General features: G+C 42.6%; 1 protein-coding gene across 7 annotated transcripts in view; it reads right to left on the reverse strand.

The window, feature by feature from the left end:
- Nucleotides 1-13796, reverse strand: part of NBEA (neurobeachin) — a 1820918-nt gene that overhangs the window by 875089 nt on the left and 932033 nt on the right. For all 7 annotated transcript variants that reach the window (XM_086935110.1, XM_086935108.1, XM_086935109.1 and 4 more), the window contains one exon: nt 7535-7643. In XM_086935110.1, coding sequence (XP_086791236.1) covers nt 7535-7643 — 109 coding nt within the window. The remainder of the gene's footprint in view (nt 1-7534; nt 7644-13796) is intronic.

Below are 13796 nucleotides of genomic sequence, written 5' to 3' on the forward strand. Positions count from 1 at the left end.
ATTCCTTAAACCGTGCAGGGAACAACGCCCTGCATAATCAGACCATTTGTTTCTTTGAAAAGACTACCAGAGCTTTAAACATTTAATTAGGCTTCTCCTTTTTTCTGTTTGACGCATTAGCTGTCATACAGACCTATTGCTAACAATATAAATCCAGTGAACTTTGGAACTGCCCCTTTCAGCCATTGGCTTTCTTCAACCAACCTCTCCTAGTCATTGGACGGGGACTTTGTCAGTCATTTCTCATCTCCGCGGAGTACTCATCTCTCAGCTAATGCCAGGGGCTCTTTCTGTATATACTTCTGTCTCCACGTAAGTGCTTGCCCCTGCTTGAGTGCCTGCAGGACTACTTTGCACCTATGGCCTTCCCAGTCTGCTCTGCGGGCTCCCTCCTGTGTGTCCAACTCTGTGCCACTGCTGCACATGACAAGCAGGTCAAACAGCGATTACTGGCTTTGCCAGGCTTGTTTGTTATACCTCAAGAGAATAAACTTGTGCAGAGAGAACACCATCTCAGCACTTCATTTGTAGGACAAATGAATGATGTCACAATCTTTTACATATAAACGTCCACGTTGTATATATATGAAGAGGGCAAACGAGCATTCAATAAAATAATAAAACACTGCTTCATTTCCTTTGTACGCGCATTTTCGATGAAGTGAAAGTCACCAGTACCCACAAAATACACGCATACTCCAAAGCAGAGTGTCGGGGCTCTGACAAAACACTGCGGCCCGTATCCGCACAGGCCTCCCTTATTCTTAGTGGAAAAGAGCAAAAGCCTAGAGGCCTTTGTGCCGTTAGGGAGCCGAGCTAATATTCCAAATCCAATTTGCTAACCGAAACTGAAATTTAATTGAATATTCGCATTTTGTCTCAAGTTCTGACAGCACTTATACATCAATATGTTTTTCCAGCAGCAGATAACTCAATCGGGTTTTGTCATCTCGGGTTACAGAACGACGCTCCACACATTACGAAATGTTATTTATTGTCGAAGCAATATAAAAACTTCCTTCTGACACACACTAAATTGTAAATATGTTTTTTTTTTTTATCTCACCGCACAATAGCCGGCATCCCTTTGTTAATAATGTTGCTGCGGTCTCACAGGGCAAGGCGCCTGCTGCCTCTCTGACAGCATGAAGGAAAGGCTAGGTGTTTTCTGAACAACAACAGAGATCTTGGTGTCTTCATTTTTTCTGCCAAGGTCAAAGAGCAAGAAAACTAGTATATCAAATGGTAGGTTTAAGAGCGCTGCCTGGCTGTGATAAGAAACTCATCAAACCGCAGACGGCGCGCGCTCGCGTTTGCCTCAGAGGTGACTGCCGCCATTTTGACAGGGGGGTAAGTACAGCTATTTATTATTTGCAAAGATTGGAAGCTGGGCCGCGAGAGTGATAGCCGAAGCTCACAAGCCGCCCAAAACACACGTTCACGGACAGTGCTTTCTCACAAAAATGTCTTATGTGGAAACAAACGACTTTTTTTTTGAATGATTAGGAATGCTCAAAGAATTCAATTTACATATACATGCCCAAAGCGTAATTAGTTTACCGATAAATTTATTTTGCACGAATGAACTATGACCTACAGACCAGCCCACATATTTTTTTCCGTTATTAACTTCGTTTTCAATAGATCAACCTTTAACAAAATCACAAAAACACACTTTCAGGAGCAAGATCTAGCTTTCTGCCAAATCTGTTCAGTAGTTTTTGAGAAATTAGGGTTAAAACGTATGTATATTTCACACCACAACTGAGCAGAGCCAGAAAAAAACATGGACTCTTGCACTTCTGTAATATAACCCCCCCCCCGATAAGGCTAGGGCTCACGGACATCCTTTTGCATATTTTATTGGGGAGGGGGTATTAGACCCCATCCACCAGGGCCAAAACTGATAAAAACCAAAAACAGTTATCTGATCTAAGTTCTAATTTCTCCTCCCCATGGAGATTCTGCCGTGCTCTTGCTGGCCTCCAGGCTAGGACAGCAAGTCAATTGCCGATCCACGTCACACCACTCTGAGATGGAGACATGCTGGACCCACATAACTGCCATCGCTGGGGGGGGGGGGTTATTTTCTTGCTCTTGAGACATATCTTTGTGGCTACAGAGGGTCTCGCTGCCCAGAAAAACTGCATTACAACTTTGCTCGATCCCTTTAGCCTCCTACTCCCTTCAGTTCGCTGTCGTGCTCCCCATCACCTGCTACCACCGCCTCTGTGCCGAACTCATGCGGGAACTTGAGTGAATTTGGGCCTATGGCAGGCAGGTGGTATTGGTGCAAGTGGGTGCGTAAGTGGCTAAGGGGAGTCCATGGCTGTGGGGCACTGGGAGAGGCATTAGCTCCATGAGACCTCCCCTTTCTTGCTCTTTGGGCCCCTGGCAGGAAATCAGACCATCTGTTGACAGGCCGCCTTTTTGGTCAGCGAAGGACAACGGAGGACCCAAAAACAACACTTGGAGGCTTATCTGAAGTACACCTGGGCGCTCCTTGAGCTTTTGGGTGGAGGCGGTGGCAAACTGCCTGGGGAGGAGGTAAGAGGTCAATAGTCCTTCAAGTGAGGCAGTGGCAGAGATGCTGTGTTGCTGTTGGTCACCTGTTGGGTTCAAGCCTTTGTTGTTTACCTGTGCCATAAGGTGCCTAAAAGACTCCAGTCGGATTACCCTCTTGGGCTTTTCACACCTATATTTTCACTCTTGCACAACTGTTGTGAGGCACTCCTCTTGGTTTGCACAATGGGTAAAATGAAGTCTGCGACCTTTAGACCAGCTAGGCCATCTGAAGGGCCCAAATTTGCCTCCACTGACAACTTTTTAGTTAATGCTGGTGTCATTATTATAGAAATAGATATGATTGAGAGGCGGTGGTCTCTGGATCTTTCCGATTCCCAAAGTTTTCACCACAAGTACGTTACTGGGTCCATCTACAGCTGTGCAGTCAGCCCTGCTACCTCCTACAAATGAAGTAATCCCACCACATTTTGAGCCAGCCCTGGATTTGTTAATGCAGGAGTCAGTATTTGGCCCCAAGCCCTGCTCCAAAATGCAATCATAAAACCAAAAATGTGCCCTTTATTAGTAACAAGAGATCTAATGACCAGGATGCTGGACCTTCTTTTGTCCAAGATGATAGTTCCCATACTCCCACAAACGTACTAAATGTGCCAACTTGAGCCCCTTTCTTGACATTATTTACTGACTCCCTCAAAGACCATCTGGATCCCCTACTTGCCAGATAGGATAAAATCGAATCTGAAATTTCCAAAATCTCAAAATCATGGGAGTACCCCAGGTGGCTACTCTGGCTACTGAGGGCGTGCCTAATGAACATGTTACTTACCTTCGGTAACAATATATCTGTAAGAGACATATATTAGTTATAGATTCCTTACAAAGGCATCCAACATTAAATTACATTTGTTGATGACATCATGAAGTCGTTGTGACTGCGTTACCTAAGGTTTTTGTACTTGAAGAGGTCCAACACCCTACACCAGTGGTTAATTCTTTTGATCACCAAGCGAGTGGTAATAGACATAACCTTTGCCCACATGCTGTTGTGTGTCAATTTAGATTCCGTATGAATTTCCCGATTCATGCCCTTATATAGGTACAATTCACATTGCCCTTATTTAGGCATAGAAATCCAGCCCTTATTCAGGCATTGTCCATGCTAACCAAATACAGGCATGGCTACTTACATCCGTCACAACGAGTTCTTGGAAAACCAGACTCTTAAGCCTTTACGACTTCCCCTTGCTTGGATATTGATTTCTCCAAGAACTCATTTATTATGCATGAACATCTATTCCTTAGGGGTTCATTCATGACCTTCTTATGCCCGACTTTTACGTCAATACTGGCATTCCTAAACACCTTCATGGAATAAATATACCTTCACTTGCTATGGCAAGGCACGTGCGGTTCGGCTACCTACTTGCACGACGCGGCTCGCCACAGCAAGTCCTGAAGGAAGTCAAGTCCCCAACTGACGCACTGACCAGACGCTGTCATCCTCCTCACCGAGAATCCAGTTCCAGTGTTTCTGACTCGCCATGCGGGGTGTTACAGATCAAGTCCTAGGAAAGAGATACCAACCTCTCTTATTCTAAGGTATGGAGCTGATTAGAACCTAGAGAAACTTTTGGCAACACTTTGCAGAACTAAATCAGACTAAAACAGCACCTACTTCTTCCCTCGTACTAGACTTAGGTTAGGTACACTGGGGTAGGATTTTTTTTAGAAGCACCAGATGAGTATTTTAGCCGGTGTTATTTATGTATGTATTTTAATTAGGGCTCCCGGTTTTCCGTTTTTACAGATATTTACTTATAAATACAGACGGAAAACAAGTTTTCCTTTATCCGTATTTATTTGTAAAAATGGGAAAATACTAGTACATTTTGTTCTGCTGCAATCTGGTGTCTCCCCTCCTTAGAGGGTTAAGAGGTATCAGCCCGGGCTGAGACACCTTCCCTGGCAGGCACGGAGCTGCCAGCCGCACCCGAGCACTTCACAGGTCTTTGAAAGACCATCTACAGAGACGCGGTTGGGTGCTGGGCCACCTTTGTCGCAGAGATGAACGACGGGAGAAGAGACAAACCCCTCCAAGCAAGTTAGTTAAACAAAGCATCTGGCAAAAAGAACGGCTCACACCGAGAATGCAGAGAACTCAATTGCAAAGCTTTATGCTGATGGATTTAAGAGGACCAAACCCGCTCTACTCCCCTCATTTTCATTGGGGGTAGGGATGTGAGAATTCTATTTGTCTGGAGCTCAGTGACTCCTCTTAGAAGACGGTTCTGTTTAGGCGCTACATAGCAAGACCTCCTTTGCACACACACTAGTGTCACTCACAGTCTCTCGTGCAATTCTAGTGCTTGAAAGTTACTAGAACCCGAAGATTTTGGAGCGCTTTACCTGACGACAATCACATTACGCATGACAGTTATTCATTTTTTGTAGGTACGGGGAGATTAATTGTTGAGCCGGCGCTGAGCCTTGAACCTCGTTCTAAAGTTCCAAAGTAGGCAGTTTTGGCTGTTATACCACATCCCCTCCCTGATATTCAGAGAGGCTTATTGCACAAACTGTGAGACACTCGACTCTAAATATAATTTTACAAATTCTTGCACAATCTGATTGCTCCCTCCCCAACATATCGCTTCTTGTCTTTTATTCGGTCTGATCTTCCTTCCCCAAGAATTCTTGTATTTGTAGTGTTTAATGTCCTCCGTATTCTACCGGCCAAGTTGACCCGCGGGATATGGCCATTAGAAAAGCCTCGAGCTAGTTAGCAATTATAATTTGAAATCATGTTCTGGAAGTTTTCATGTACACATTTCATGCTTTTTGGCAATTGTCAGAGAGAAGTATTGCTATCTTTTTGGAGGGAGGATCCCAGTATGTTGTTTCCAGTGGTCGAAGTGGGGTACAAAAAAGTAGGGAAACTGTGGGAGTTTGAATCAGACGGCGGAAATTTCCAGAGGAATGGATCAGTGAGTGGAGCCAGAGCTGTGGCCAGAAAGAGCAAAACATCCCAGTTTTTAGTATTTGTTTGGGATTTCAGTGACCAGTTCCAGCTTATTACATTATTTAATTCAACCAATGGATACCCATGTTTAAGGTTTAATTTGAGTTATCGACATTAAAATACATTCACAAACTGGGATACGTTTCTAATCACAGAATGTCCCAAGCTTAAAAATGGAATCACAAGCCATATGTCTCTGAGCCATGCAGTTTCTATCATCAGCACTTCTCCAATTTTCCACAAAAGCAGTTCAAATATGAATGGCAAAATATCCTAGTTTGCAAATGTTTTCCACATAATTAGGCTCTGCCATATTTGCCACATATTACATCATCTGCTGCATAATCTGACGATTTTTAACAAAAAAAGTGTTTGTAGCTCAAACAGATCAAAAGTTACAAAAAATGTGACTTGTGTTGCTGCAAAGGAGAGGGCCCTTTGCAAAGGTTGACTGGTCACCATTCTCACTGCTGCATTTGTATGTTACACTGGTACAGATGAGGCAAAATCTTTGCAGAGACTGTTAATATGTGTAAAGATGTCAAAATAATAAAGTATCAGAAAACGTACAGCATTACGATACAGTCTTTTTTGCTGTATAATTTAGTTAACACTGCAACATAATTTTGTCCTCCATTGCTGCATAATTCCATTGGCCACAAAGGAGGCAGCATGTGTTAAAAGTGCTTGTGCATGAAGCGGAGAGACCGTAAAGTTTGCGAACTTAGTTTGGTGCACGTGCAAATCCTGCATTGCCGATCCGTGGTGAGTTGCACTACCACTGCTAAAACAAGGCCAATGGAGGTACCAATGGGTGAGGAATACTGGCCTCAAGGGTCCTGAGACCTCATTCACAGAGTCGCTGTTGCTCTAGGGTATGCTGCTTCGTACGCCTATCCGCAAGACTGGAGGTGAACGTCAGTATGGATTGTGGTGGACAGGCCTTCAAGGTTAACTCACACTTGCCACTGCTAGGGCCAACCTGCTGATGCTAAGACACCAGGGCTCCTAAGGTCTGGCGTGGCCTTCTAAGGTCTAGCATGGGAATGTGCTCCCTCAGGAGAGTGGTCTGATGGACTAGGCATGACGGCTGAGCCTGGTTCCCCAGTTCCATATTCAGCAGCTCTGGCCATAGTGCCACATCCTCTCCCCACTGAACACCATACTAACCCACTGAGAGAAAATTGCAGTGCCTTCAGCTACAACCCAATTGTGCCCCCCTATAAACTCCTGGATGTTTCCCTTAGAGTCGGAATAATCCAACTCTAAGGGAAACAAAGTTGTCACGTTTATGCGGTTGTCAGAAACTAATCCCTTCTTGTTCATTCAAGAAGTTTCTAGTGACCTCTGAGTTAACTGGTACACACAAGTAATTAAGTTTAATGTACTCAATAGAGACATACTGACCTCAGTCCTATGTCAAAACTATAGTGTATATTATTCCAATGCACAGAGCCTATTAGGGATATAGGAACTACACTACAATGCTGGACATATAGCATATCGTCCAAGACATCACATTTGGTGGATTTTACCCTTTTTCTGTAATTCACCTACCTCAAAACAAAATCCTCAATGGACTGTAATGACTTTTAAATAATATTCTTGCCACTGGGGCAGACCTCACACACAGAGAAAAATGTAATTTTGTAAGCATTCCTTTTTATTTGATGCCCTCTAGTACGGTGTTCATAATGCTGTTAATTTACCCCACCTTAATGTAGAGGCAGTAACTTATATTTGGGGCCACCTATAAGAGGGTCCCTAAGGCAGTTGATTTACCTCAACTTAATGGACAGGCAGCAACAAGTGAATCTAAGTCAGCTGGATTTTAAAAAACATGAAGCACGTTCCCTGATTTCCACATTTATTCCTGTCTTATTTACCTGAAAGGGGATAACACTTGCCAGTACCTTCCAGTTAAAAAGGAAATCAATGGGTTACCAGCAATACAAAGAGAATATGGAATTAAACAACTGGCCCCCTTACCTCAAATTCTGCATGCTTATGCACATCCTCTGCTCGCTGCCTGTTCAAAATAAACTCTGCTTCGTTTGCCACGCGCACTATATGGTCTTTCATGGCGTGGCATAACAACCTGGAAGAAAAACATGTTCATTAATGGTACAATGTCATAGGTGGATCAAGTCAACAAAAAGCTGTTTCCATACAATCCCATGTGAGTTATACTAATTTAATGCATACTTTCTAGAGACAAATAGGGTTTCAGTGTTTTGCTATGCAATTGTACTCCCTGACAGTCATTGGTTTTATTGAATACTGTATTTATTTTTTAACCTGAAGACCAACATGACCACACAGTTGCAAGTGCCAGTAATTCTCATGTTCGCTATTCAATTCTATGAGCAATTTGAGACCATTATGGATATTTTCAAAATAACTGTTTTTAAGTTACTTTTTGTGAGTGGGCCGCTTGCAGCCTAGTAATTAATGACTTATTAGTATCTATTGAGTGGGAGTAAGAGAGTAGGAGGTTGTCGTTGTCACTGTCAGCTAGATCAGCATTCGGTCTCCTGGGAGAGGAGGAATTGGGTAAGGGTAGACTTTTTGAGCTAAGATGACAGGTGTGCGGGTCATGGGAGAGATACATGCCTATTTGGGAGCTGGACCAATTCACCAAGACACTATTGGGTCTATCTGTTTGTGAGTCAGAGAGGTCATGAAGACGGCCTGTTTATGTGGAAATGGGTGAGGTGGGGAGACGGAGGGGGGCTTATGGGCTGCACGGATGATGTGGGTGGCAAGAGGTTAATCAAGTTGGGGGGTATAAGTTCCGAGGAAGAGAGCTTCAGGGTATAAGGGGGAGCTGTGGGCGTACCTGAGGGATCCTCTCAGAAGAGTTCAACGGACGGGAGATTGAGCAAATGAGCGGCAAAGGGTCCAGAGATGAAGGAATCTGTGTTTGTCCATAAAGGGGCCGGGGAGGCACGTGCTATAGGCTGGCAACTCTCCACTTGATTCCTAAGCCTTGCCGGGGATGAGGACTCTGGCGTGGCTAGGTTAGTAAAGTAGGTGGGGTAGCAGTTGCTGATGGTAGGGAGTGGGCTGATTGACGGAGTAACCAAGGACGTTGGGCGGGGTGTGAGAATGTCATCAGGGTAGCTAGGGTGATAAAGGAGGGGATTACAATTTTTATTGTTTATCGCCTTCTTGAGGATAGGGAAGATCTCATTCGAGGGTTGTATTAGAATTTTACCTTTGTTGGAAAGGTATATGGTAACGTTCGCATTGCAGAAGGGCGAGGGAGACACAGAAAGTGTAAGTCCATAAGGTGTTTTCTTGGTGTCTGATTCGAAGCATGGAATAAACGACATTTCTCCATTTTGCACGTTTTTTGGTTTAAAAGATGTGGTCATTGGTTAAAATCCCCTTGTTGATGCAGAAATATGGGTCTGAGATAAGTGTTTCAGGGCCGGTTTTGAGGAGCTGGTGTTTGAGTCTTTTAGATCCATTTTTGATTGGGTGGGTATTCATGGAGAGGTGTGGTGCAGGGTCCAGGGCAGCTGACTTCGGAGCATAGGGTTCACAGTTCGATCCCTAGCTGGGGCAGCAGCTCAGCACTATGTGACTCTGGGCAATAGCTCACTTAATTTCCACAACGGCCCCCAGTGCCTTGAGAACCATAAGGGTGAGTAGTTTGCGCTTTACAAATACGGATTTACATTTAATGGCGACGGCATGGAGACCTAAGGGTTCTAGTTTTGTGTCCATTATATGATGAGAGAGGGAACCTCCGGGGAATGATTAGGGCCCTCAAAGAATAATATTAAAAAACATATATACATATATAAAATAAACATGTTCACTAAGCTCCCTTCACTTTTTGTTCTGATCGGGTGCGTGCTAGCTAATCGAAAGATGCAAGTAGATAGGAACAGGAAACACAAGTAATAGAGCAGGACCAGAAACAATAGCTGCAACCCCTCAACAATGGCCCAGTGAATCCCATCCAGGTTTCTACAAATTTATAGCCACAGTTTAAGGCCCATTCTGAGAAGTATGTGGATGGTTGCCATCTCCATTGGGTGAAATTCGGAACATCAAACAAGGCACTGGCAATTTTGGGATAAAAGCGCCGATGGAGAAAGGGTCCTCATATTGACCCAGGTTCAAAATGGATGTATATCTTCTATTGCTATTCCATGACAACCAATGAACAGGATATACAAGCTTGAGGATGATGAATAGGGAAGATGTCATAGAAGCAGATATGTGGCCTGAGGCCCTTAATGAAGCCCTGTTGTGAACTATGAGCCATATGTATGAAGGCAATTTTGCGATATCAAACGCCGAAATTCGCTGAATTTCGGCGTTTGCGATCGCAAATTAGCAGTGTCCAATGTATGACACAAAACACCCCTCGCAAAATAAGTAATCGCAAAGTTTGGGATTCCCTATTTTGCTATTGCATTTAAGGAATCGCAAATTGCACTTCCTTAAATGCAATGTAAGAAGCACAGAAAAAGTGCAATTTGGACTTAAGGAATCGCAAATTAACATCAACTTCAAGTTGGTGGTAATTTGCAATTTCTTTGAAAAATGCACTTTTTTTAATTTTTCAAAGTGCCATGTGACTCACATACATCCCCTTAGGGGATGTATGTGCGCCACATCTGCACCCATGCTCATTTCAGGGGTGCAACAGGATGTCCTTTTGACACCCTGGCACCCTTGAAATTGCATTCTCAATTTGCGATTCTCTAATTGAGAATCGCAAATTGAGAATGTCTTCCCATTCATTCCTATGGACCTCTGGGCCCCATCGGAATGAATGGGGAGGTATTCCTTAATTGCAAATTGCAATTTCCGATTCGCAATTAAGGAATATGTAGGATTCGCAAAATTTATTGCAAATCCTACATACATAGCATTTTGTGATTCTCAAATAGCGATTAGCAAAAAAAAAACGCTATTTGAGAATCGCAAATGGACATTTTCATACATATGGCCCTCTATCAATTGTCCCTCAGAGAGTAAAAACCCCAAACCAGCAGGTTAGAAACCAGCAGCCGTTTTCACATGGGAAAACCTTAAGTCACAAGAACGGCAATGGCCAATTTTGAAAGAGCAACACCAGCAAAACCTAAACAATTTCTTGACACCTACGGCCTGATTGGCCACAGAGAGACAACCTTCCCTTTCTATCTGTGTGTAATTGTCTGACACAATGAGATTTGAAAATCCACCGCCTTTAGTGTTACCTGCAACAGCAGTGGAGGTTTCTCTATCAAAGTAATAGTCTTTGGTGAAACACTTGTGAAAACCCTACCATAATTAGTGGTCAACTGTGGAAGTCTAACCACCAACCCTAGACATTCCAGGAACTGAAAATGCATACCTTAAAAGTGGAATTATCATCACATGTTTAGCCTCCAAAACATACTTGAGTTGTTTTCCAATATGTTAGGGACCTTTTACTTACCTGTTAGTAAGTGTAATGTCACATATACTTGGGCGTCTTTCACGGAGGTAAGTTCACTACAGTTGGTGACCAACTAATCTTCCTACATCGGGAGGTTGCTCTTCCGTAACTGGTTAAGTTGCACAGTACCCCATTCCAATTTGCTAATTCATTACCACCAACTTTGAGTTGGAGGTAATATATCAAGGTTTTGTGACTGCATTTTGGTCGCAAAACCTTGATACATAACACTGGGAATCGCTATTTGGTAGGGACGCCCTAAACATGCTCCAACCAAAATAGAGATTTCTACACGACAACTGCGATTCTGGAGAATCACAGTTTGGATGCTTGTACACTTGGAAAACCATTCTGCTGTTGCAAACGCCCCGATTTTGAGAATTGGGCCGTTTCCGACAGTAAAATGGTTTGTACATATGGCCGCCAGGCCATATCAATGGCTCTTAGAAATCCCGCCAGGGAATCTGCCACTATTTTGGCACGCTTTCTATTACAACCCGTCCGTGAATCAGGCTAATGGTTTATTTCATTTTATACCAAATTTCAAAAAGGAATTGTAATTATTTACGTTAAAAGCTAAGGAGCAGGCTCAAAAACTCGTGCAAGGAGACTGAGATTCTACAAGTTCAACTAAGTCATTTTAATTTCCACTTTAATTCGAGTCTCAACTAGTACAAGCCATTTGTTTAAGTTGTCCAATTAAAAAACATATTTCTGGAAAACCTGTTGACTCGAAATTTCCTATAAAACATCCTTAGCTCTCTTGTTCTCCGCTTCAAAATGTAATACAATAAAATCCCATCATTGTTGCTTTGAGATTATATGCAATTTTACATTCCATTACCCACGCTTTGTTTTAATTATAACGCTCCTTTGTAATATCCCTTTAAATGATTCAGTTTATAATTTCAGCCTGTCCTTGGGAACACTTTAATTCAGCAGCACATTCATCAACTGTTTATGTCCTCTTAATTGTTGACAACTGCACAATTACACCCCCCGGCCATGATGGATGACTCGCATCCTCAGGTTTAGCAGCTGAGTAGAATAAATATTTATATCAATTCCCACTTTTCAGATTCCTATCTCTGGTCTCTGAAGAGCAGATTAAAACGCGGTGCTGATAATGAAAGACTGGAACACGTTTTACAAAGTGCAAACATATTTGGATTGCATTTTAAAGACACAGCTTCCAAAAAAGAAAGTCGAAATAAAAGCTGCCTAGGTATTGTTTATTTTGGATTGAAGCATACTTTCTGTAAACATCGGACAGTAATTATGTTAATTCATGGATGGGCAGATGGTTAAATCTGAAAGAATGATGTTAATATCCTTTTTTTTTCTAGTATTCATGTTCTTGACAATCAGACCTCGGTTTATCATTACTTAGCCTCAAATATCTAATTACCAAAACAAACAAAAACGTTTAGCAGTATGGGCAAACATTACAACAAGTCACACATCAGGATGGGCCAATAAAACGAGTTATGAGAAACACTGCTTACAAAGCACCTATGTCATTCAAAAGCCACTTCAAACCGCTGTTCTCTGACAAATGCTCTGGGAACGTGTAGGGGTAACATGCTGTGCAGAAGAGAACTAATCAAGTGTTAAATTCAGCAATTTGTAGTGTAGTAAGACTGCCACGGGCTCCGGTGCACTGCACCTGCTGCACTATTGATAGTTAGACTCGTTTGGTGGACATTAGGGGCCAGATGTACAAACATTAGGAATACCGCTTTCCTGAGTGCAATTCTCTCCGAATCGCAATTAGGAAATTGGTATTCCTAATGTATGAAACTGATGGCGTTCATTTAGGAATTCCTTGTGGGTCGCAAATCGGCTTACCTCATGAATATTGATTAGGCAAATCACAGTTTGCGACTCACTAGGAACCACAGCCATCACAGGGATGGTGGTCTGCTGAGGTCAGCAGACCACAATCCATGTCTGTGATTACTTTTTATTAATGCAAGAATTTTTTTTTATTGCAGCCCTTTTTCTTTAAATGAAAATGGCATGTGTTTAAAAAGAAAATAATGAAACCTTGAAGTTTCATTTTTTAAGAGTGGGCAGAGATCTTTGGGAGCACTGCCTGTGCACCACTGCCTGTTCTTAAAGAATAATATTCAAATTTTCTAAGGAGGAAGGGTCCCCAAGGGACCCTGTCCACTCTGAGAGTGGGCTATTGCCAATTTTAAACTGGTGGTAAACTAGTACTGTGTTGCGACTAGAATTTGTTCGCAAAACAGTAACACATACAGTCCTGATTCGGTATTTGGAAGGGACGGCCTAAACATGCCCCTTTCTAATACTGAATCGCAAATGCAACATGCAATTCGGTAAAAAGTTACTGAATCGCATTTTGCAGTTTGTACATTTGAAAAAGCATTTTTTGGTCGCAAACGGCCCAATTCTGCAACTCGGGACTTTTGCGACTGGAAAAATGCTTTGTGCAGCTGGCATTAGGTAACTTAATACTAAGAGGTGATTAAAAATGATGTTTTGCATCTTACCTTACTGATTGTTTAGAATTATTATTTTTTAAATATTGGCAACCTGCAATACTTGCCCTAGTTCTGCAAGTATTTTAGGTCTTGAGGTGTGAGAGGTACTAGGGATAGTGGGACAGAAATGTTTTCCAATAACACTGCAACTTCTAAGTGGCAAGTAAGAATAATAGGAGCGTACCCCTATTTGATGACAGGTGTCATGCAGTTGCTTGCATGCAATGCAATTTAAATTCTATCTTTTGATTTGTAAATATTGATCACTTCTCACTTTGCACTAGCACCTCTTCTGCACTTT

Source organism: Lissotriton vulgaris, chromosome 8, assembly GCF_964263255.1.
Source record: "Lissotriton vulgaris chromosome 8, aLisVul1.2, whole genome shotgun sequence".
Lineage (NCBI taxonomy): Eukaryota > Metazoa > Chordata > Amphibia > Caudata > Salamandridae > Lissotriton > Lissotriton vulgaris.